Source organism: Dromaius novaehollandiae, chromosome 5, assembly GCF_036370855.1.
Source record: "Dromaius novaehollandiae isolate bDroNov1 chromosome 5, bDroNov1.hap1, whole genome shotgun sequence".
Taxonomy (NCBI): domain Eukaryota; kingdom Metazoa; phylum Chordata; class Aves; order Casuariiformes; family Dromaiidae; genus Dromaius; species Dromaius novaehollandiae.
The window spans coordinates 64,259,979-64,281,681 of record NC_088102.1 but is presented as its reverse complement, the minus strand read 5'-3'; the positions used below and the strand labels follow the sequence as shown (position 1 = coordinate 64,281,681).

The 21,703-nt window shown below is 35.8% G+C and overlaps 1 protein-coding gene across 9 annotated transcripts in view; it reads left to right on the top strand.

The window, feature by feature from the left end:
* Window positions 1-21,703, top strand: part of PLEKHA7 (pleckstrin homology domain containing A7) — a 160,885-nt gene that overhangs the window by 55,386 nt on the left and 83,796 nt on the right. The window contains exons 1-2 of one of the 9 annotated variants that reach the window (XM_026104509.2): window positions 4,699-4,741; window positions 5,089-5,183. The exons of 7 other annotated variants lie outside the window; for them this stretch is intronic. Coding sequence is in view for 1 of the 2 variants with exons in the window: in XM_026104506.2 (XP_025960291.2) it covers window positions 4,680-4,741 (62 nt within the window). In the remaining variant the exon portion in view is untranslated. Of the gene's footprint in view, window positions 1-4,652; window positions 4,742-5,088; window positions 5,184-21,703 lie in introns of those variants that run through there. One more of the 9 variants, XM_026104506.2, reaches the window with a different exon arrangement.

Sequence of the window (21,703 nt, the reverse complement as noted above, 5' to 3'; positions counted from 1 at the left end):
TGATGAAATTACTGTTTCTACTGTGGAAGACTGTAATACTGCGTAATAATTAGAGGGAATGTGTTACAATACCTCTGTGGCTGAAAGATCTCAGGTTTCAGGCACACCTTAATAAAGGAATGTAATCTCTGTTTATTGTGTCTAAATCTGCAGTCCCTGCCTCTCATGGTGCAACAATAACAAAGGGAGGGAAAAATCTCAGTTGGAGCAGGAGTTTTGTGCTATTACTCATCTTTCTATAATACATTTGAAGCGTAGGATAAGAGAGTAAGTTAATAATTAACATGTTCATATCCAGAGAATGTACCCAGCAGGTAATCTTCCTAAACTGTAGACTGTACAGTGGTGCTGGCTAGTTTTGCAAGGCTGCAGTGGTAAAGAATCATTTGTGAATAGAAACAAGGATTCTTCTGCATGCTGTTCATTTAACCACTTGTCTCTGTGATTTTTGAAATAAATTCACACGCTCATTTGCATATTTGTATCTCTGCTTTCCCCTCAGAAAAAAGATCAGTAGAGCTACCAGGCTGTCTGGTCAAAGGTACTAGCAGGGTTTTATTGAAACCAGTGTTAGCTCTTTAAGGTCAACCACAGTGATTGCTCATGATTGTTGTTCTTTGGCCTAATTTTGGAGGATGCTGAAGTCTAGTAGCCTTTCTCCTTTTTTCTGGCCTTTTAAATGATGATAGAAATGGATAGGTCGGAAATTAAAGACGACAGCAATTCAGTAAATGGTAGCTGATGTAAAAGCCTTTTCTTCCCAAAGGTACATTAGCCAAGCACTCACCTTTTCTTTCCTGCTCCTTGAGATCAGAATGCCCAGAGCCTACCTCCTAACTCTCTTCTTCCCACAGCTAGCTGCTTAACAGGATGTAATCTCATGAGCGAGTTCCAAGTCTTCACCTTCCTGTTGGGAATAAAGATAAATTGAAGTTACTGAACTTCTGGCTCCCCATCATTTAACTGTTTTTGTTTAATTCTCCCATTTCTTTCTTATTTTTAAAAATTTGTTCTGCATGTGAATTAAGGTCATCTTCAGTAATTTTCAGATAAGATGAATCATTTCTGTGGTTTGCAACAGAGATCATTAAATGCTATTTTACGTGTGTAGAATTGGGTAGTTTCCTTTATTTTCATCACTAAGTCATTCTGACTTTGCCACTTGGTTTCTGTTGCAGTATCTATCATGAGAGGTTCTTTACATAGTGTCCAACCGCTGATAACTTGACAGCCCTAACTGTATAAAATTAGTATTTCTGCAGTCATTTTAGAGTTCATCCACAGTGCAAAATCTTTCAAAATGCGGCCATTTCTGATTGGAGTAATACAGTTTACAGAGAGGGGCTGAATTAGGATTTTTATTCCGTTCTAGTCATTGCATTCTGGTGACTGAATGTTTTCCAGAAAACTAAACTAAGTGAGACTGCAGTTTATGATAAATGTTCTGTGATTGCCATGGAGTGAGGAGGATAAGTGTTCATCATGCTAAGTTTGTGTGTTAGCAGAGACATACTCATCTAATCTGGCGTGCATCTGGGATGGCATTTAATTGATGGTTCCTTAGCCTTGAACAGAGTCTTGGAAAAGCTTCAGCTTTTGGGTAGACAAGTTTCATTTTCTAGAGGTCAGAATTACCTGTGTGAATTACATGGGTGTTTGGAATGGCTTATGTTTTCTGTTACATGTAAAGAGTAATAACTTATGTCATAAAGTCCGGTATGGTATTTTTGTGGAGATGTGGTCTGATTATACTGATGATAGCCTGTTCTGTAGCGGTGCAGCACCAGTGTTTTGTTCGTCTATTGCTTTCTAAAGCTTGCTCGTAATACCGATTAGACTTTGCCTGTGAGGTGATGAAGGTACAGTTCTCAAAACTAGGTCCCTCAGGAGGGATGGTCTCACAGTTTGCTTTAAATTATGGAATTACGTAATTCAAGAGTTTATCTTGGTGACTGTTCTTGAGCCATATTGTAACTCATTTTTGGTATCCATGTAAGTCATAACTGCAGTTTCTTGGGAGCATTTCCATATTCAGACAAAATTTATATTACACTTCACAGTGGTGAGAATTTTATGGATTAATAGCATTTATGTTGAAACCGGTTACAAATTTCTTGTTTGTTTTATGCTACCACATAGAAGATCTGACCCAGACATTCATCATAAATAGTATTCCTTGTGATTGAAAAACACTTCCTTTGAAATAATTTATCATTCTCAGATTTAACAGATTTGGGATTTATTAGAGAAATTCAAAGAAAATACTGCCTATGATTCTTGTAGTTTAAGATATGTAACAGCAAATGTGAAACTAGAATCCGTGGTTAAACTGTATATGGTAGCAATTTCCCTTGCCCTCCGCAGTTACCCTAGGCTGACAAGAGGCCTCTTTCCTAAGGATATCCACAATTTCCCACTGCCCTAGGCTGCGAGGGGGCAAGGGGAGAGCTCTGTGTGGTTTTGGTTGGCAAGGAAAAGGAAGGAATGTCATGTCTTAGCCATGTTTGCCAAGAGAAGCCCAAGATTTCAGCTCCACTGGGAAATTAGCTAATTGTAGCTATTTTAGAAAATGGTCGTTCTTTTTGTGTTTGCCTCAGGAAGACTCTTAAGTCAAAAATAAATTTGAGTATTGCTTCTGTGTGATATTTAATTGAGCTTCAGCTGTATAGACAGAGTAGAGCTAAATAATTCTGCAGTTGCTGCCATGAGATAATTTCTTCAGACTGTTATTTTTAGTTGAAATGTAACTTTTAGACATATTGATGTGTGTGTGACTTTTAGAACAGCTTTTACAGCTATAATTTTGGAGGAGTTATGTTGCAGTTCTCACAAGAAAAGTAGTATGGGGTTTTTTTCTGTAAAAAACTCGATGCCGTCTCAGCTACAGAGCGACTATTAGTGTTTCTGCAGTGTAGTTGGAGTTCTGCTGATGGACTGTGATATTGCTAATAATAAGATTCCTCTTTAGACAGAATATTGTAATTTCTGGCACGAATGCCTAGTGGCCAAGACATGGCTATTCTACATACTCTAGAGATTTTATCATTTTAAGTAGTTAAATTCAAAGTAGAAAAGTTTTTTATCAAGGCTGTCATAGTCCTTTGGCCTAACCAGTATCAGAAGTCAGGCATGACTTCAGACCTCTGCAGCCCTTTGTAAAGTGGAATTTCGTCATCTAGGGAAGGTTACTGAAATCAACTTCATAGGAAAAGGGTACTGGTTGTATCAAGATTTCCTTAGTCATTCATGTTATTAAACTGTTTCTCAAAACTTGTAACTTTATTAATTCAAGAGGAGACACCTGTGCAGTTGATTCAAAATGTAGTAATGCAGACTACATCCTGTCACAGCAATATTTTAAATAAGGTATTGTAGTTGAAACGAAGGAACAAATTAAGAATATTTAATTGTGGAATGGGAAAGAGATCTTGCAGCATTAAGCTGCTGCTTTTCTGTTGAAGAGGGGGACCTTTCTCCACTGTCCACTTTAAATGTTAGTATTTAATCAGCACCCATTTCTTTATTTTTACCTATTTTTTTTGCTGCTGTGTTTTAGATGGAGGTATAAATCTTGATCATCTTCATGCTTTAGAGTACTAGGAGAAAGCGAGTGCTTTTAAAGGAATGAAACAATTACTGAACTTTGTAGCATAATCTGACAAGTTTAGTCAAACCAAAATGTTTAAGAAATAATGAGTTCAGGCAAATATCAATCAAGAATTAATAACATGAAGGGCAGAAATTGGCCTGTTCAGTAGCACTGACCAAACTCCTATGTAACTATTGATGCAACTCTTCTGGATCTTCAGAAGTATGCACGTGTAAGACAAGGATTTAGAATTTCATTTTCTTGGAATAAGTAAATCCACTGAGGTAAAATGTTCTGGTATTTTTGTCCTTTCTTATGGTTCTCAACCATTTTATTTTCCCTGCCTCGTAGGGAGAGAGGAGGAGGAAGGGGAGGGCAAAATTTTTGACCAAATTGCCAGAATATATCTAAGAATATAGCATGCTAAATTCTGGCTGGCCTTAGAAGCTATATTTCCCCACAGAATTTGATTTTTTTTTTTTTTTTAATATGCCTACAGCAATATGGAGCTTTTGTACTGGAGGGAAAGGGAGATAAGTGTCTGCTTTTTAGATGGATAAGAATTCCTTTTTCAGGACGCTAGAACTCGTGAAGAAAGCTAGTGCTTCTCTTACTAGCTATCTCATTTACTTCTGAAAAGGAGTATATTAAATTCTGATTTAAATGAAAGAGAATGATCAAAATGTGAAGAAGACAGCTTTGTTTATTATATTCTTTGTGGTATTTAACGTGGGGACAGGCTATTTTTATATTAAAATGGTGTAAATTTTATGTAACTGCTTTATAGACTAATAAAAAGTTTTCTTTTAAGCAAAAAAAAAAATTTTTTTTTCCAAGGGGCCTCATGTCAGCAGTTACTTGGGCTTGACAGAACAAACAACACATTAAAAAGCTTCACATAATAAAAAGTAGCTCATTAAGCAAGATTGAACTTGAAAAAAGAGTTTTGCTTGCAGGGAATAAATCTTAAGTACAGACAGCTCTTTGAGAAGACAAAATAATAGGAAAACTGTAAAAGACAAAGCAGGTTGCAAGATCACCATTTTTAAATTTTGTCTGGAAGGTTCAAGCGCAAAATCCTGACTGAGAGATGCTGGTTAATGTGTGGACTAGTACTGAGGTTCTTGTACCAGTTTCATCAAGTAGTGCTAGGTAAGAATGTGTTTCTTATAAAAAAATATTTCTGGTATGGGAAATCTCTTCTCTTTTCTTTCTCTCTGACCCCCTCCCTTTTTTCCCCTAGTCTATTTTGTTCACTTTTTAAATTTATTTATTTACTTTTAATCTCCTGTGTTCTGTCAGATCTTAACTTAAAAAGTGAGTGGCCAGTAGATTAGCACATTCACAAATGCAGCTGCCTTGTGGTCTACAGCACAAACTTTTGACACCACAAGTGCCTTTATGTTACGCCAACTTTAAACAGCACTTGTGAAACTCTTGGCCCTGGTGTGTTGCCAGTTTCGCCTGTGTTGAGTGATATTGGTTCTTGCCTTCTTTAGGCATGTGTGTCACTGCTGGCTTGCTTACACACCTTACCTTCTGGCTCCCCAAGTCTCTTCCCAGACTGCAAGCATGGCTCAGGTTACACTTAATGGTAAGCATGTAATCAGATTAATGCACTTGCAGATTACAACAATTCATTGTAAATCATTCTGTCAGAAAAGGGGGGAAAATGAGCATTATAATAATGCTATCTATTAAGTATCCTTAAAAGGAGACTAAAGTATAAACTACATTTGATACAAAGCAGTAGCTCTGATGTGGATTACTTTCATAATTAATTCGACTGAAACTGAATATTTCTTTTTGTTTACTTTGCGATATCTGGTATTTCAAGCTCTTTATGCAGAGAAATTTTATTGTATCTTCTTCTAATGACATTGATATTTGGCCAGCACAACCAGTTACAACAAGTTCTGTGTTATTTTTTTCTAACAGCTGTTTTATAACATATTCTTTATATTTTTTTTAAAAAAAAGGAAAAATGTTTATGGTAACTAGAGATTCTGACGTAAAATTTTTTGTACTTTAATTTTTCTGAGGATTTTGGCAGGAAAAGGCAGTTTATTTTTCTGGACCGTTTTGCATTATCTGTGTTGCTTTAGAGGAATTTTTGCATGTGTGTTCTGGAACAGAACTGTTCCAGAGTGCTTATGGTGGGTGTAAATATATACAACGTTGTTTTCCGAAATGACAGTGGATGTTCAGCGTTCTGTTCAGTTCTTCTGTTACCCTTTTTGCTTCGGTAGTTGACTAATCTACTTACAAAATTAAGTTAAGGAATTATTATAGTTCTTTCTTCAGTACTGTAGTTTGCTTCCCAAGATTTACAACTGTAATTGGTTCTCTTAGAGCTTATGATAGCTGGATAAGATACCTCTTGAATCCTTTTAAAATCCTAATAAAGATATATCTTAATGTTTTCTGAGATTTACTTGGTGTATTGGGGAGTTTGGATTATGTAGCAAAAGGTACATCATAGAATCGTCCTACACTGTAGAGAGTATATGTTCTTGATGCATTGTTTTTGAAATGAAGTATCAAAACTAACTTTAAGCGTATCTTAGAAATGGAGCCTAGGAAGAAATACTGTTCTTACTAGTCTTAGTAAAAGAAATATTGGCTGGTAATAAGTCCTGCGATATAAAGGATGGTCCTACAGAAGGTCCTGGTTTGTGCAGCATTTAGTTAATAAATTGAGAAATGTAAACTATAGGATTTGGTTACAATTTGCTTTGCAGAAAAAAAATTTGAAGTGCAGGTAGAAAATTTGAAAGGAACAAATTTGCAAGTTTCTTCTCTATGCCAATTCAAAACTTCTTATTAAATGAGAAATGAGGACATTGCCATAGCTCAAAAGTGTTATTTTTACAAGAATTAACTACAGGAAAAAAATAACTGATACAAAGATTTATGTTTAAATTTGAATAAGTAACATCTAATACTTGAATTATAACAAATTGGTAAATACAGATAGTATCTATTCAAATAAGATGTAGACTATTTTTAGTTTCATTTTTAATGCTGTTATTTTGATAGAGATATGATTTATGACATTGTTAATCCGGTTTTATCAGCTCTGTAATTCCTTTGAAGAATTTCTCTAGGTAAAACTGTCTTGCTGAAGGACATCTTCCTTTAGGAAAATAAGCCTAAATTTGAACACTTACAAATGGTTACTTACATGTTCCATTTTTTTCAGTTCTTTACAGAAAATACACTACTACTTTCTTACATGCTGAGGATGGCTACCTTTAATTAAAGTCACTGTTTCAAACAGAAGGTCATTCCTGTTGGCATGTGAATCCTAATGCCTCTGTACACTGATCAAATGACTGCAATGCAGATAATGCTGATGATGCTAACACTTCAAAATTTACATCAGGTTTTCAGCTCTTGTTAGTGATTTCATTTACTCCTAACTTCAAGTGAAGAATAATCATCTGCTAAAGACATTCCATTACAGTGGTCCTCAGCATTGGCTGAGGACTAGGACCTCATCTGGGGAGGGTGCCAGGGCAGTGCATCATCATGGGTGAAGTTGTTCCTGCTTCCCTAACACGCCTGTCTTGGATATGACAAGCCCCAGGTGACCAGTAGACAGAAGCACAAATCGGGTGGCACAGCACACTTTGTCAGAAATTAGGGCCTGTGTTGTTTCCAGACAGTGATGTGCGCTAGTCTGGTTCATTGCAGTCTCTCGCATGTCTTATGATTAGATTTTGCTTGCTGTGACAATTCCTGGTTTTTCTTCTCAGAATCTCACTGTGTAATGCTGACATTAGTTTTGTCTTCCCTGTGTCTACTGCCCTCTTCTGAAGTGGGATATCATCTCTGCTGTTTTCTTTTATTCTCCAAATTGTAGCTGTGCCCATACATCACTGCCCCTTTCCCTAAAATGCTGTAGGTCTGTCTCTCTTTTTCTTAGAACTTACAGAGCCTCTGGTTTGGGCCCTTGTCACTCATCAGGGTTACTGTGACTTTTCTTAGAGCTCTGTAGCACTCTTCCTCTCTGTCCTCCCGTTCCTGTTCCCATATAGGTAGTCCACCTTTTGCCTGCTGCTTTAACTACACCAAGCTTTTTTTTTTAAATCCTTTCCTTGGCTCTCCTGTTAGACTGCATCAAGTTTAAGCTTGTTTTTCTTGCTTTTAAGACGTGTCATTAGGTCTGTCCCTACCGTGTTTTCTTACCAGGTTACTCCTTCCATTTAAGTCTGTTCAAACATGGCTGTAGTAAAAATGATTTGTTTTTCACTTGTCTGCTATTGACTGGGTAAAGGACTTTAGCATAGATTTCTAAATTTGAAATATGTCATTGTTTACAGAATTTGTAACTCTTGCTGTGTAAGAGTAATTATTCCCTTATTATTGTATTGAAAAGTTAATTGCCTTTTGTCTCTCTCAGCCAACTTTAGCTTTTACCGTTTCCTTCCCTTCCTTCTGTCCTCTTATGAGTGAAAGCCAAAGTGTTTCCCTTTGATTTTCCTACAGCTGTTCTGTCTTTCCTATTGTTTTAAAACATGTCTGAGGCAAAATAAAAGACAAAGTTAGATTATTGCCTGTAATTCCGGTGTCTTTAATTTTGCCTTTGTTTTCCATCGGGTGATGCAAGGGAAGATGGGTTGCAAGTGTTGTCAGTGATCCAGACATTGTTCATGAGAGTTTCTCTGTTGGAAATTGTTCAGACTGATGAAAAGAGTCGGCGTGTGATATGGATTAGAGAAAAGTTTGTATATTGTCTTGCAGGTTGACTAGACTTAATTAGAATGATTTTCAGGTGTGTTCACAAGGTACCTCTGTTGCTTCAACTCCAGTGTTTGTGAGCTGTTCTGTGATGTCTGAAGAACAACAAAAATGTTGATAGAGCTTTTGGAAAGGGAAAGATGCAGTTATGTAGTTCAGATCCTGACTAGAGGAAAAATTCATGTGGAAACCTTACAGGCAGGTTTATTTTCTCCCTTCATTGTGTCACCATAGATGGATAATAAAGCTTTTAAAATGCGGAATATTCAGTATGTAGCCTGTGTCAGCTTGTAATGTGTAAATCTTGGTTTGCAATTCAGAATTGTTCAAATTGAGAAAAGTAGCACTGATCTATTAATACCTACTAGGAGCCTTTTATGTTCCTTCACTGGCAGAATATTTTTCTTTTATGGAATTATTGCTGTTGTCTGCCAGGCCTGCTTTATTTGTATGCACTGAAAACATTAGACAAATCGGCAGTGGATTTGTTAATGTAAACTTTTCTATTGCTGTGCACCGTGGTCCTTGATTTCACTCCATTGTGCTTTCTCTCTATATTCTTTTTCTGCCCACTCTCACCCTGCTGGGACATGATTTTCTGTATTTCAGATGCTAAAGGCTCCCAAAGAAAGACCCCTTATTTTAAGGACAAGCAGTTCTGAAAACCCGACTTGCTTAGATGCCATAATTTTCCAAGTTTTAAAATTAATTTTTCCTAACACCTAAGCTACTGAATGTTTGTACTTACTAAGTTTGGGCAATTTTAAAATAATGAGGTTACTTTCAAGTCACTGCATTGTGTAGTTTATAAATTTTAAGATATATTCTCAATATGGCCTCCTTCTAGGCTCAACTGAAAGTTAGGTAGAATATGGTTTATCGAAGTTCACAAGTATGCCCCCATGATCTCCACTTTTTGAGTCATGACTCTGAACTTTTAGAAGTTAGAACTGTTACAGATATGTAGCAAGTTACAGCATTTATTCTGTTCCACTGCAGTACTGAAGTGGCCAGGAACTGCACCAAGTGTTTGGGCCTAGTTTCTTCGAAGCAATACTTAGCAAGCCTACTTAGCTTTGTTAAGTGGTTTTTTCTCTCTGTCAGTCTGTCTTTCTGTCCATCTGTCTTTCCCAAAGAATCAGTCTCAATACATGAATGCATTCTCTGCTATGTTATTTTTGAACTATTACCTCTTTACTAGTGTTTTTCCAGTTGTGGATATCGTGTGGTGTTTATTTTTACTTGACAGTTCATTCATCTTCTCATTGCATCATGTGCAGCATATTAACCCCAGTTTGAATACTAGCCAGAACTCTTCTGCTGGAGTAATCATTACTAGTTGAGTCCACTGATTTGGGAAAGTGAAGACCCGTAAGTGTTGGGACATTAGTCTCAGATCCAAGCCATAAAGGTTTATATACTTCATAAAAACCTGCTGAAATGTTGACAACCATTATTGGTGCCCAGCTGAAGATAACCATGGATTGTGGAGACTTTTTGAGATTCAGATTTAGAAATGTAACTGAGATGGCTGAATTAGGTCTACAGAAAATGATTTCCCTTTCCAGGCAATGGCAAGAAAAGCTGCTTTAGAGCAAATATATGATGTGAGTTGTCCCACAGGAATCTGTGGAAACTGGTTCCATTGAGCATAAGGGTTGGCCTTACTAGGTCAATATACTAGTCAACCTTTCTTTTAAAAAGCAAACAAAAGCAAACAAAAACCACCCCAGTACCCAAGACTGTGCTGTTAAAAGATCTGATGCTCTGAGTTCTACATGTGAAAGTGTGAGAATGTATCTATAAAACTTGAAGTCAGAGCTACAGTAACAACTGTGGGTAATACTTAGTACCAAGACCATCTTTTAGACCTTAAAACATCATTATTTGTCTCCAAATGGCACCTGTTGCTTCCTTTCAGCTGTTGATTTACTCTGGTTTTAGAGGTGTCGCGACAGGACTCAGGTTCATGGTTTGTGCACTGTGTTGTGCTCTTGTATGGACGATTTTCATGTATACAGGACCTGAGGAAGATTTCCATGGTGGTGATGAAGGAAAAAAGGGGCAGAAAGTGAGAACGGGAGATGTCTCTAGGACAAAGGCGACTTAGAAATCCTCCTGTCGGGAGTCTTTAAAGCTGCTTCATGGAATTTAATTTATGCTTGCACAAAAATCCTGTAGTTATCTTACCTCGGTTAGAGGTGATTGGTAAATCAGTATTTGCCTAATAGGCATCCTGTCCCACTGTTCTGGAAGAATGCTGCCAAACTTGTGAGAGCAGGAACAGTACAGATGGTGTTTGAAGAAGAAATGAAGCTTGTTTCCCTGTGTCCTGAAACTACCTGCAGTCATTCTTCCCACCCGACTTGCTCATCTGCTTCTCTTCTTATGATTTTTTTTATTTAAGTAGTGACAACACAGTCCTATTTTTGTCATGTAACGTACTTGAAGGGCATTGGTACTTTTCAAAAAATATATATATTCCAAAGAATATATATAGTCTTGTTTACTGCCTATTTGGATCTCTGAGTTTTGGTGCTAGTATATGAAAATACGTGGAAATTTAACCTAGCAGTAAATGTGTGGGCAGTCACTGGATAATCCTTAGCAACTTGCTTAGTGGGAGGATCTTCAGATTAATTCCTTGAAGATTTCTTTCCGTTTGTTTAGTAGAGAGCAGAAGATTTTAGCTACAGTTTAATTGTGAATGTGTGGGCCAGAAGGTCCATTAGATGAGAAGGATGGCATAGTATATGTCTGAACACACTTTGGAGGAGAATAATTTGTGCTGCAAAGGTGTGAAGCACTTTTTCATTGCATGTTAGAAGTGCTGAGTATACAACACACCTTAAAAATGTATCATTTTTCTATTTGCTGCTTTGAAAGAGGTAGTTACACTTTTCATTTTGAACTTGCCTTCCCTAAAATTATAATGCGTGCTGAATTTTTGCACGCTTTGAAATCTGGTATATCTGTTTTTCTCCTTACATGCTACTTGTCTGTTGTAACAGGTATCCTGATGTTTGTGCATTTGGAAGTTCTTTTACATTTAAGATCTTTCTGGAAACCAGATGATGATTGAAATAATTTCAGTAACCCTTGGGCTAGAAGGAGATAATCTGATTAATTAGATTAACATTATTGGTATCTGGAAGGTATTGTTTCTGAGTTGCCGCTCCTTTCTATTAGTTAAACTAGTATTTTTCTTTCTAATACAGCAGAAGTTAAATGCTTCTGTATATAGTACAAACTGCAGCATTTATAGGATTTGATGAATTGCCAAACTTGAGGGCTTTGTAATTCAACAATTAAAATTAGAATCACTTACTGGCTCATTTTTTTTCAGTTTAATATTATGAAATGCATATTGATAGGTGATACTGTTCCATCACTTCATAATTTTATCAATAAACTTTAAAAAGACGTTTGTGTGCTACATCATTTTATGTTGGATTTTTTGTTATGGGATATTGCTAACAGATGTCTGTTTCCCAGGACAGAGGAAAGCCAAAGATCGCAGCAGTGGAGTCCTTCTTCTTGTCCCTTTCATATAACATGTAGGCAGTGTCGTATTAAAGGTGCAAGTCAAATTCTATGTAAAAATAGCCAGCAAAATATTTAGAATGATTTGAGCTAATAATTAGGTAGTTGGCAGGATGAAAGTTCATGTGGATACTAAAGTTAGATGTGACTTTCAGGAATGCTTCATTTTCATTTACTCTAAGGTATAGTAAATCTCTGTGTAGTTAAAATCATCTATTTCTCACCTAACTTATACCACCAGTTAATCCTTAAATATTGTAGAAACAAATACTACTAAAAACAGGAAAGAGTGTGAGAGAGAATGTGTGTGTGTGTGTATATATAGATATTCTTGCTGCTTTTATTACCATTTTAATGACTAAAGGTATGGCTTTAAAGCTAGTATCAAAATGTGGATTGTTCATCTTAAAAATCAGATCTTTTTTGTTATGCTGTACTAGAAAATCTTATCCATTGTTGAAGTGAAATCCACTACATTTTAGCGGAGTAAGTATATCGTAACACCAGTAATTTACACATCTCTGTATTTGCTTCCTTTATAAGCCCATCTCTGAGTGATCAACCGCAAGACAAATAGCTAATTCTAACACTTCTTCAAAAAGCTTGGATTACTCAAGTGATACTGGCAATTGATATCACTTGAGACTTTTGTGATAAGGATTGATTACATTAATATTTCATAAAAACCTCTATTCAGGCACTGTATGCTAGTGATTTATTGTCTTTGCTAACCCAGTCTGGATTCAAGATATTGATTTAAATAATTCTATTAGTCCCTCTGAGACATTTACTCCCTGTAGGAAATTTGATTTAAATCAACACTGGTGATAAAAACTGTACAGCTTTTGACCATTAACTTTTATAGAGTGATTGTTCAAACAAAATAAGATTAGATTTTTATTTAGTTGGTTATTTTTTGTCAGCATACATACCAGAAATTCTTTTTGTACTAATTTAGAGCATTTTCCCTGTAGAACTTGCTGAATTGTATGAATACGTTTGCCTTTGTTAAACAGCACATTTTAGAAAAGCAGTGAGTATTCAGCATTGCTTGGTCATGATTTGGAACAATGTTCACAAATAAAGGGCTTTGATTCCTTACCAGTTCTTTCCCTGGCTGTAATAAGTAGTTCAACACTAACTCTTATTAGAGAGAGTCTTTTTCCTAGAAAAATATGCACGTATTTTCTGCGAGTAGTCAACTCTACTTTATTTTGTCCTTCGTTCATTGATTTAGTGCTTTAGCGAATCCCAGATGACAGTAGAAATGACACCCTTGACAAAGAATTTCAGATCAGTAGGGATTCAGTTTGCAAATCTATAGAAATTAAATGTTGAGATGAGGAAGACTTTTATTGTAGCTAACAGCTCTGGATTATTTCCCATATAGTGTTCTTTTTTCATCCATGTTCTTTTTTTAAATGACTTACCAGAGGTTCAGATCAGAGAGAGTGAAAGAGTTCTTTGGGTGTTATCTGTACACAAACTTGAGGCTTGTGAAATATTTCTGAAGTACTTGCTTCAGTGTTGCCCTTTTGGTGTTTTGGATCATACTCTTTAAGTATTTGTGCTTAGTGAAACTGTACATTTAGTTTAGATTCGAATTCCTCTTAAACACTTACTCAGCCATTTAACTTGATGCTTCTCCAGCAATTCTGACAGTTTCCTGCCTTCTCCTTTACTGTTAGAGACCTGTAACTAATTCAGCGTTCTCCATGGGACACCGCCTTCTCATTGACACGAAGGTCTTGCTGGTCAAATATTAACTTCAATAAAATCTTTCTTAGTGTATAGAAAATGTTGTTTTTCTTTCCCTCTATTGAACTTCAGACTTTTCAGTATTGATTTATTTTTAAGTGTCTTTCTTGAATATTTGTTTTGGAACTTTTTTCCCAGAAGTGTTTTTCTAGATTGAATCCATGTTTCCTATCCAGGATATCCTGTACTATCAGAATAAGGAACTTTACTTTTTTCTTGTGTGCTTTTGTTCCGTTGTTTAGTTTTGTTTGTGTATTGCAGTTTATCACTTACCTTGGCTATAGCCTGCACTCAGAATTTTCATCCAAGCTTCCTTTGTCCCTCAGAATTTGAATACATTCCCATTCATTGTGCCTTACTCTTGTATGAACCTTTTTTTTGTGTTTCACAGTGAATATTACACACATTTATAACTCTATAAATATGCATATCAGTGTATAACAAAATGGCTTTTTGCACATCTGCGTGAACAGCTTCAAATAATGGCAAATTGTGAGATGACCAAGCTGTATCCACTTGCCAACTTGTTAAAGGAAATCATTGTCATGTGGTTATACTAAATAACTCCTGTAGTATGTGTCTTTTAGTAGCATGGAGAAAAATTACTGCTAGGAGATCCTCTTTTCATCCCTTTGTGTATTTTAATCAAGTGAAAATATTTTTCTAATCTGCAAGCTTGTTTATGCATACTGTGACTAATGACTAGCCCTGTCAAGTTAGGGGTTTATGTATAAGGATTTGCAGGATCCAAAATGTGGGGTTTGTTTGTTTGCTTGTTTTTTCCTGGAGCAGTATATCAAATATTAAAAAAAGGATGGGGGGGGGAAGCCGCTTTAAAAGAACTTGTTTTTATTTTTGCCCTAGACTAAAATCTTACATGCTGTTGGGAGCAGCTGGAAGAAAGATGAGATATCTTGTCTACGGCTTTGCCTACATGCTTTTGCAACGAGTTACTCCCTGATAACATCTTAGACTTCACACTGAGCTGACTTAAAGCACTTACTCTGTATTGATATGAGAAGAATTCAAATTATTGGTAAATAGCAAATGTTAAATGTAAATTTTTGGGGTGGGAGACCTATAAAGAACAAGAAGCTTGAGGAAAAACAGTAAGAATATATTCATGGCAAAGTTATTCTTTAAATTTTAAATCGGTATTTTTTTTATACAGGGTAGAATTTTATTTTGGTCAAACTGTCAGCAGAATGAAGAGCAGTAATTAAAATTCCCGTTGTCTTCTCTACCCAAGAAAAGGTTTTTGTTGTTGTCATGGTGACAGTTGAGTGACAGTTTCAAAGTGAGTAATTGCTACTCAGAGCTCTGTTATGAACATTTACAATGTTTCAGAAAGGATTTCAAGGCAAAACTGCATTTCTTTACTGGGCTTTCAAAACATCTTTTTTAACCTGATGTTTTGCATAAGGAAATATTGTCTAGGAGATTTTGCTTTAGAAGCTTTTTTCTTTGTTTTTTAATAACTATGTGAAATGTCATTGCTGCTTGCTTTGTCTTGGTCTGCTTTGGTCAGAAGGACCAAATTCTTAGGAACTAGTAGCTGATGCAGCTGGTTAGAATTCATACTACCCTACAGACCCTGTATATTTAATCTTTCTGTAACAGTTTCCTTTTACAGCATGAGTATGTGTGCTTTTTTCATAGAAGGTGCATGTTACATGCATGCATATACAGCCTATGCATATAATGTCGTAGTGCATTTACAGCATTATGATGACTTGTAATGTGTTCTAGATAGTAAGTTTTAATAAATCATTTGCAAAAAGAGTAGCATTACATTATAGAGGTTTTCTTACAGCTACAGAAGTCTTACTGATTAATTTCTGGAAGATTCTATGAGAAGAATTACTTTAGGGTTATACTTGCTTTTCCTAGCCTAAAAATGTGATTGAAAAAACCCCACATTTCTGAATAATGGAGTTTATACATTTAGTGAGTTTAGGAAAGTGCGTTTTACAGGTTGTAAGGGTGTCTGTAAACTGTAGTTTGCATTGGTAGTTGCACTGAGGCAGGTGTTGGTCTCAGAGTGTTGTATGCAACAGTCATCCAGTTATACAGGTCCCTGTTACCATGTACTCTATGTACCTAATTTAACATACTTTCATAAGTTCTGAGAGTTGTTTTATGATGAAAAAGAAAATGTAGATTAGCTTTCATTTTAAATGTAGTCAGTTTAGTTCAAGTTCCCTCAAAATACAGATAGGGTAAGAATTCCAGGTGGTGATAAAGGTATGTTACATTACTATCTGAGTTCATGTTCTTCTGACCTCTGGTAAACACAGCCTAATTTATAGTAGCTTACTGACGATGAGAATTGAAGATGGCTTTTGGTTTTTAACTAATTCATTCCATATAGCGCTGTCTATATATGCTTCTTTGATATATTTATTCTAAAAGACATTGTAATGAACTAAATGAGCACATCATAATTGAAACCTACACACTACTCCCAAATATGCAAAAGATGAACTCTGAGAATTTTAAGTGTTAAAAGCTTTATGAATTCTGCCTTTTCCTAATATGTCTAGAGCCTCAAAATGAAACCCTCAAGTGTGTGCATATATATGCACATTATATATATATATACACACACACACACACACACACACACACACACATTCGTGTGTGTCTGCATATGTATATATACCTATGTGTATATATGTATCTTGTATATGTGTAAGCATATAGATAGGGAAAAGCGACAGCAAAAGGGAATAATTTTAACTTTGATTTTTGATCACACAGTGGTTCACTAACCTAGTCAGCCTTACTTCCTGGAGACTGTAGTGGGAACCCTTGGAGGACGAAGGGACTTCCGTGTTTGTTGGGGAAAAAGTCAATTGAGAACATGCAATGGATTTGTCTCTGTAACTGTGAATTTGATCAGATTTGGTCAGGTTTTTCTCAGAGGTGCTGAAGTATCTGAAATTTGAACTGCCCTTCCATCTTTGGTTAACTTTGCCAGGTTTTAGTTCCGTTTGCCAAGGAGTAAGTGAACTAAGGTGGTTAATAATATTTTCTGTTTTCTTGTGGTACTTAACTTTGATTTGAGTGGCTTAAAATGTGCTCTTACTTAAAAAGTACTATTTAAAGATGAAGTTGAATAAGTTATGTTAACAGCAGTAAAGTAACTTTTCACTGCGTAGTAAGCTTTAAATGTCATTGTTTTCTGTGTGTTTTAGAAGTAGATTTATAATCTCTAAGATTACCTGTGTTTGGTGTGTGTTTTAACACATCCTGGGAGAATATTTAAGTATTTAATTTTAAGATATCTTTTAGAAAAAGTGTCATAGGAATACTTTACATATTGACAAAAGGACGTGTATTGCTTGATGTCCATTGATACTGTTCTGCAAACACTGAGAAGTGTGAGTTGTCAAGTTCTGAGTGTTTGTAAATTAAGGTTTTCTTTTAAACGACTTTTATATTGCAGTAGGTGAGCGACATCTCAGATTTTTCATATTTAATTTTTACTGACCTGTTTGTCTTTTGATTCAAATAATTTAGGCGATATGTGATAGCTCATTCAGGTGATATTGTTGATAGGTCTCTGATATGCTAATGCTATCACTTTTCTGTATGGTAAAGGTCTTGTCCCCTTACGTGAAAGACTATTAGAATGTACTGATCTTAATGAGGCTTAGTGTTTTCCTTGGAACTTGCAGCTTCTGTCCGAGCATTGATTTTTACCTCATTGACACAGGTGGTATGCTCTCTGTTTAATCTTTTAATCTTGCTTTGAGTGTCTTAAAAAAAAAATACATTTTGTACTTCTGTGTTTTATTTTCTTACTAACAAAATTTCTTTTGGTACTGTAGCCATTGTGTGTGTTACAGTTAGTTTGCTTTAAATGAGTTTTTAATGTGATGAGTCATTTCTAAATGTTTTAACTGAGATAACGTACAGAATACTGCTTGTAGAAAATACGCTGGGTTGTTTTAGTTTTCTTGCCTTGGAGACAGATTTTGTCATTTAAAGAAAAATAAATGGAAGGAATTACTTCAAAACAAAGTTCCTTTTAACATGAAGGATATATGCAATGTGAAGTAAAGCTGTTTTGTGATTCAGTCAGCAAATGATGCAATTTTTGCCTTTAATGTAAAATAACCATATTTCACATTGGATAGTGCTAATAAGGGTTTATAACCCAGTTTCCTTTCTTAGTCTTCCGTAAGAAAACTGCTTTTGGCCAGTTATGATAATTTAATTAGACACTTACGTACAAAATTCTGAACAGACAAAAGCATACACAAGTCAAGAAGAATTAGCATCTTAAAAGGCCTAGCTTAATCTGTATTTTGCTGCCTGTGGCATAGTAGAGTGTAGTTTGCGATCAGGAAGCTATATCTTCTGTAATTAAGGCTTTTGAAGATTTTTAAGTACATTATATGGAGTTAGTTGTAATGTATTTTATATTCATACTTTTAGAAGTATTACCCATTAGAATCGGTTCTCAAAACTTCCAAAATGGAAATTCTGAGATGCTTTAGTAGAGTTTGCCCTCTTTTGTCATTCTGACCTTTCAACAATGAGAAAATCTGTGCAAAAGAAAACAGCCGAATATCTAAAATGGTACTGCTGACAAAGATAAAGAAAACAGAACAAGGAGAGGAAAGTGGGCTAGAACAATGTTATTCTGGAACTCAAAAGATTACATTGTTTTTCTTTATATATTTGAATGCCATCTTGTTGCAGATGCTTGATAGTTTGCCGTCAACAAAGACTGGGGAAAGAGAGTAGAAAATATTTTTTTGAAAGTTTGAAGTGGAAGCATCTTGAACTTCAGCTGTTTCCTGGAAGAGAAAATACATCTGTGCAATCTGTCTGTCTGCTACTAATTTAGGATTTCTGCAGTGACTGCAATGGTGTGAAAGGTTGGTTGGGCTAAAAGTAGCACAAAGTGAAAATCCTTTTTTGTTCCGAATAGTTTAGAGAGACTGGGGACAGGAGGGCCTGTAGCAACAGGTGTGCAGCGTTGTAATATTGGAGATAGGGATGCTTGAAAATAATTGAGTAAAAATAGGCTCTCAGAAAATTTAAGATGAAAAGTTTTCTAAAGGTTTTTTTTATTATGGAGGTTCAAGAGAAGCAGTATTGTCAAGACCAAATTGAGAATCCCATTTTAAGTATTCCCTGAGAAATCTGGTAATTGATACCACTGAGATTTAATTTGTAGAAAAAAATGCTGCTACTAATGCTCTACATTCAGCGTTCTAAGTATCTTCATCTTAAAAAGTCTACTTCATCTGGAGTCTCATAGGTGAGTACTTCCTTTCAGATTTCTTGAATTTATGAATATGTAGTGATCTTGGTTATAGAAGTTGTATAGTTATATAAGAATGTTTATATGTGGTTATAATATGATTATAATATGGTTATATTAGTTACTGTGTGAAGAGTACAGGATATTTCTTTGGAGAGCTGGAATTACCTGTACTTCCAGCCCCAGGGAATAGTGGAGAGCTCATGGAACAGAAGAGAACATCTCATTGTAGAGGATTAGGAAGCAAGGAGAATCCCTGTAGCGCTCATATGACTTCTCTACTTGATGGAATTGCTATGTTTTGCCTAAGGGAAAGTCTTGTATGAGGCCTGTGACCTGGGCTGTGTGTATTGCAATGTCACTTGCCTTTCTCACTGAAAGCACAATACGGAGAGTGAATAAAATGTAAAATCTTGAATCGCCTTGAAAATGTTATGAGAATGCATAGAATGCCTGGTTCATAAACTATACTTGATGTCTGGATTAGCAGGCACTAGATTTGCTGCTTTTATGAAGTGTAGAAAGCTCTGAGCAATCCAAAATACATTTGACCACGATAGGCATGTATGCAGAAAATCTGTGCTAAGAGAAGACCTGTCAAAATACGTTTTAAATGAACTTTGTGTGGTTTCAATGAGTAAATGACATTGGAGTGACATTGCTTCCAAGTACACGTGACCTTTGTGTACATCTCGTTATTTTGACTGAATGCAAGTTCTACAGAATCCAGATGAAGCGAAACGTGTGCCTTCTGCCTTATTGAAATGCTGCTTGTGGAGGTTAGCTGATGCTGCAACTGTATGGTACTGTAACTATGGTATGGATTGATGTAGCTTGTGGTCTGCAAAACATTTTTATTATTTATGTTAGATGATAATATATATGGACTTATGTATGGATGTGCCAACTCTACAGGAGCGTAGTGGGGGCAGGTTGTGTAAGCTATTGAGTTAATGCAGCTTAAGGGACAGTCCTGCAAAGACTTCAGTCATTTCCATTTTTCTGTTGATCGGTAGGTATATTGATGATCTTGTGAAAGAAGACTTAAAGTAAGTTTTTCTCTTCTGTTGGTCAGTAGTTGAAAAATTGGCAGTAGATGAAGGGGCCTTGCTTTTAAAAATAGTTGGTGTTAGAAATCGTGTATATGGATTTTTCTCTGTGCTTAAAAAATCTGCTCTTTTCTTAATTGCAGCAGGAGGTATCTTTAAAATGCGGCCATGATCTTTGGATATGTGATTTTGTGGGTGGGATAAGATCACTTAAATGAAATGGTTCTCCTGTATTTTTTCCTTCTTCAGAAAAAGTCTCTGGGAGGACTGTTGAGTAACATAATATAATTCTTGCCTTGCTGTCAAGATGATGTTTGATTTCCTCAAGTGACTGTTCAATGTAAAATGCAGGGAGTAGTTCTCACAGGTAACAGCAAAGTATCTGCCTGTTCTTTGCTGTGCAGTGGCTCAGCTTTTGCAGCTGGATAGTTAGGGTGTCTTCTGGGGATTTGTGGAATTTGAGTTCCCTCAGTTGAAGAGAAGTACTCTATCGCTATTGCTGGAAACACCAGTAATAAAATACTTATATTTAAGTCACGGAGATCCAGTTTCAGTGAAACAGCTGTTTATATCTTTTAAAGTGTAAGTCCTGTTCAGTTTCTTATGAGAAATGGGAATGGGAGTAGTGTGTGTGGGTTTTTTTCCCCTTGTCCTTCTCTGTACGGTGTGCTGACTTAGAAGCATTAGTACTGGAACTTTAGTCAATTATATTGCTTTTTGGGGGATCAAGTTACTGAAAAAAAATGTTTAGACTTTATAGTTTGTGTCTATAAAATATAGCTGACTATTTCCAAATCAGACCCATGTTTGTTTGTTCACATTAACTTTCCTCTGTCATTTTCTTGTGTATTAACAGTATAGCTTTCATGTCTGTTTTCTAGTTCTCATGCAGGTAAAATTTGCATTCATTTCAATGTAAGTATTCAGAATAAGAACAGAGTATAGACAGACATTTAAAGGTAAGAGAAAGGTTGAGCTGCTTTTACTTAATGTCTTAAGAATAGAGTGCCTTAATCTGCAACCTGCTCATGTCAAAGGAATGAAAAATATGCATGTGGTATTTGCAGAATTTGTGAGTTGTCTGAAAATGATTACCATTCAGAGGTATTAAAACTTAAGATAATGATATATATAATATGCAAAACCCAGAATGCTAGGTGTAAAACAGAGGCGATGTCTGTGTCCTACAAGTTAAGGAGAATCAATTATTTTGTTTTTCCTAGAGAGCATCTTGTTATTAAGAAACAGGGCATTTTCTCTATTTTTATTCCTATTTGACATTAGGTTGCATTAGAATGTGGTTATGTCTTTGAACTGTCATACTTTGAGATGAATGGATATTGTCACTCATAGCTTTCTGAATTTCATTTATTGTATTGGTATCACTGATGATATGGTTTAATATAGATTCTTAAATTGCTTTTGAAGAAGTTGACAGTAACGGAAAAGCAAGCAAATTCTGAGTTATCTTAGGTTGAACTCGACATCTTGGTGCAGTTATTTGTAAGCCATACCAGGGCAAATTAAGATAATGTCCATTAGGAAATAAGTAATTGAGCAGAAAGAATGAGATTTTTATTAAGTAGTGTATGAAAAGAATAGTCTCGGAGTGTGAGTTTCCTGTTGGAGACTTCCGTAAGGAAGTGCAGCTTTTTGGATGCTTTCGATTGCTTGAATTTTGTTAAACTGCAGTGGCAACCCTGCCAAATAACTGCTAAGTTTGCTTTCTGGGTGTCTTGAGGC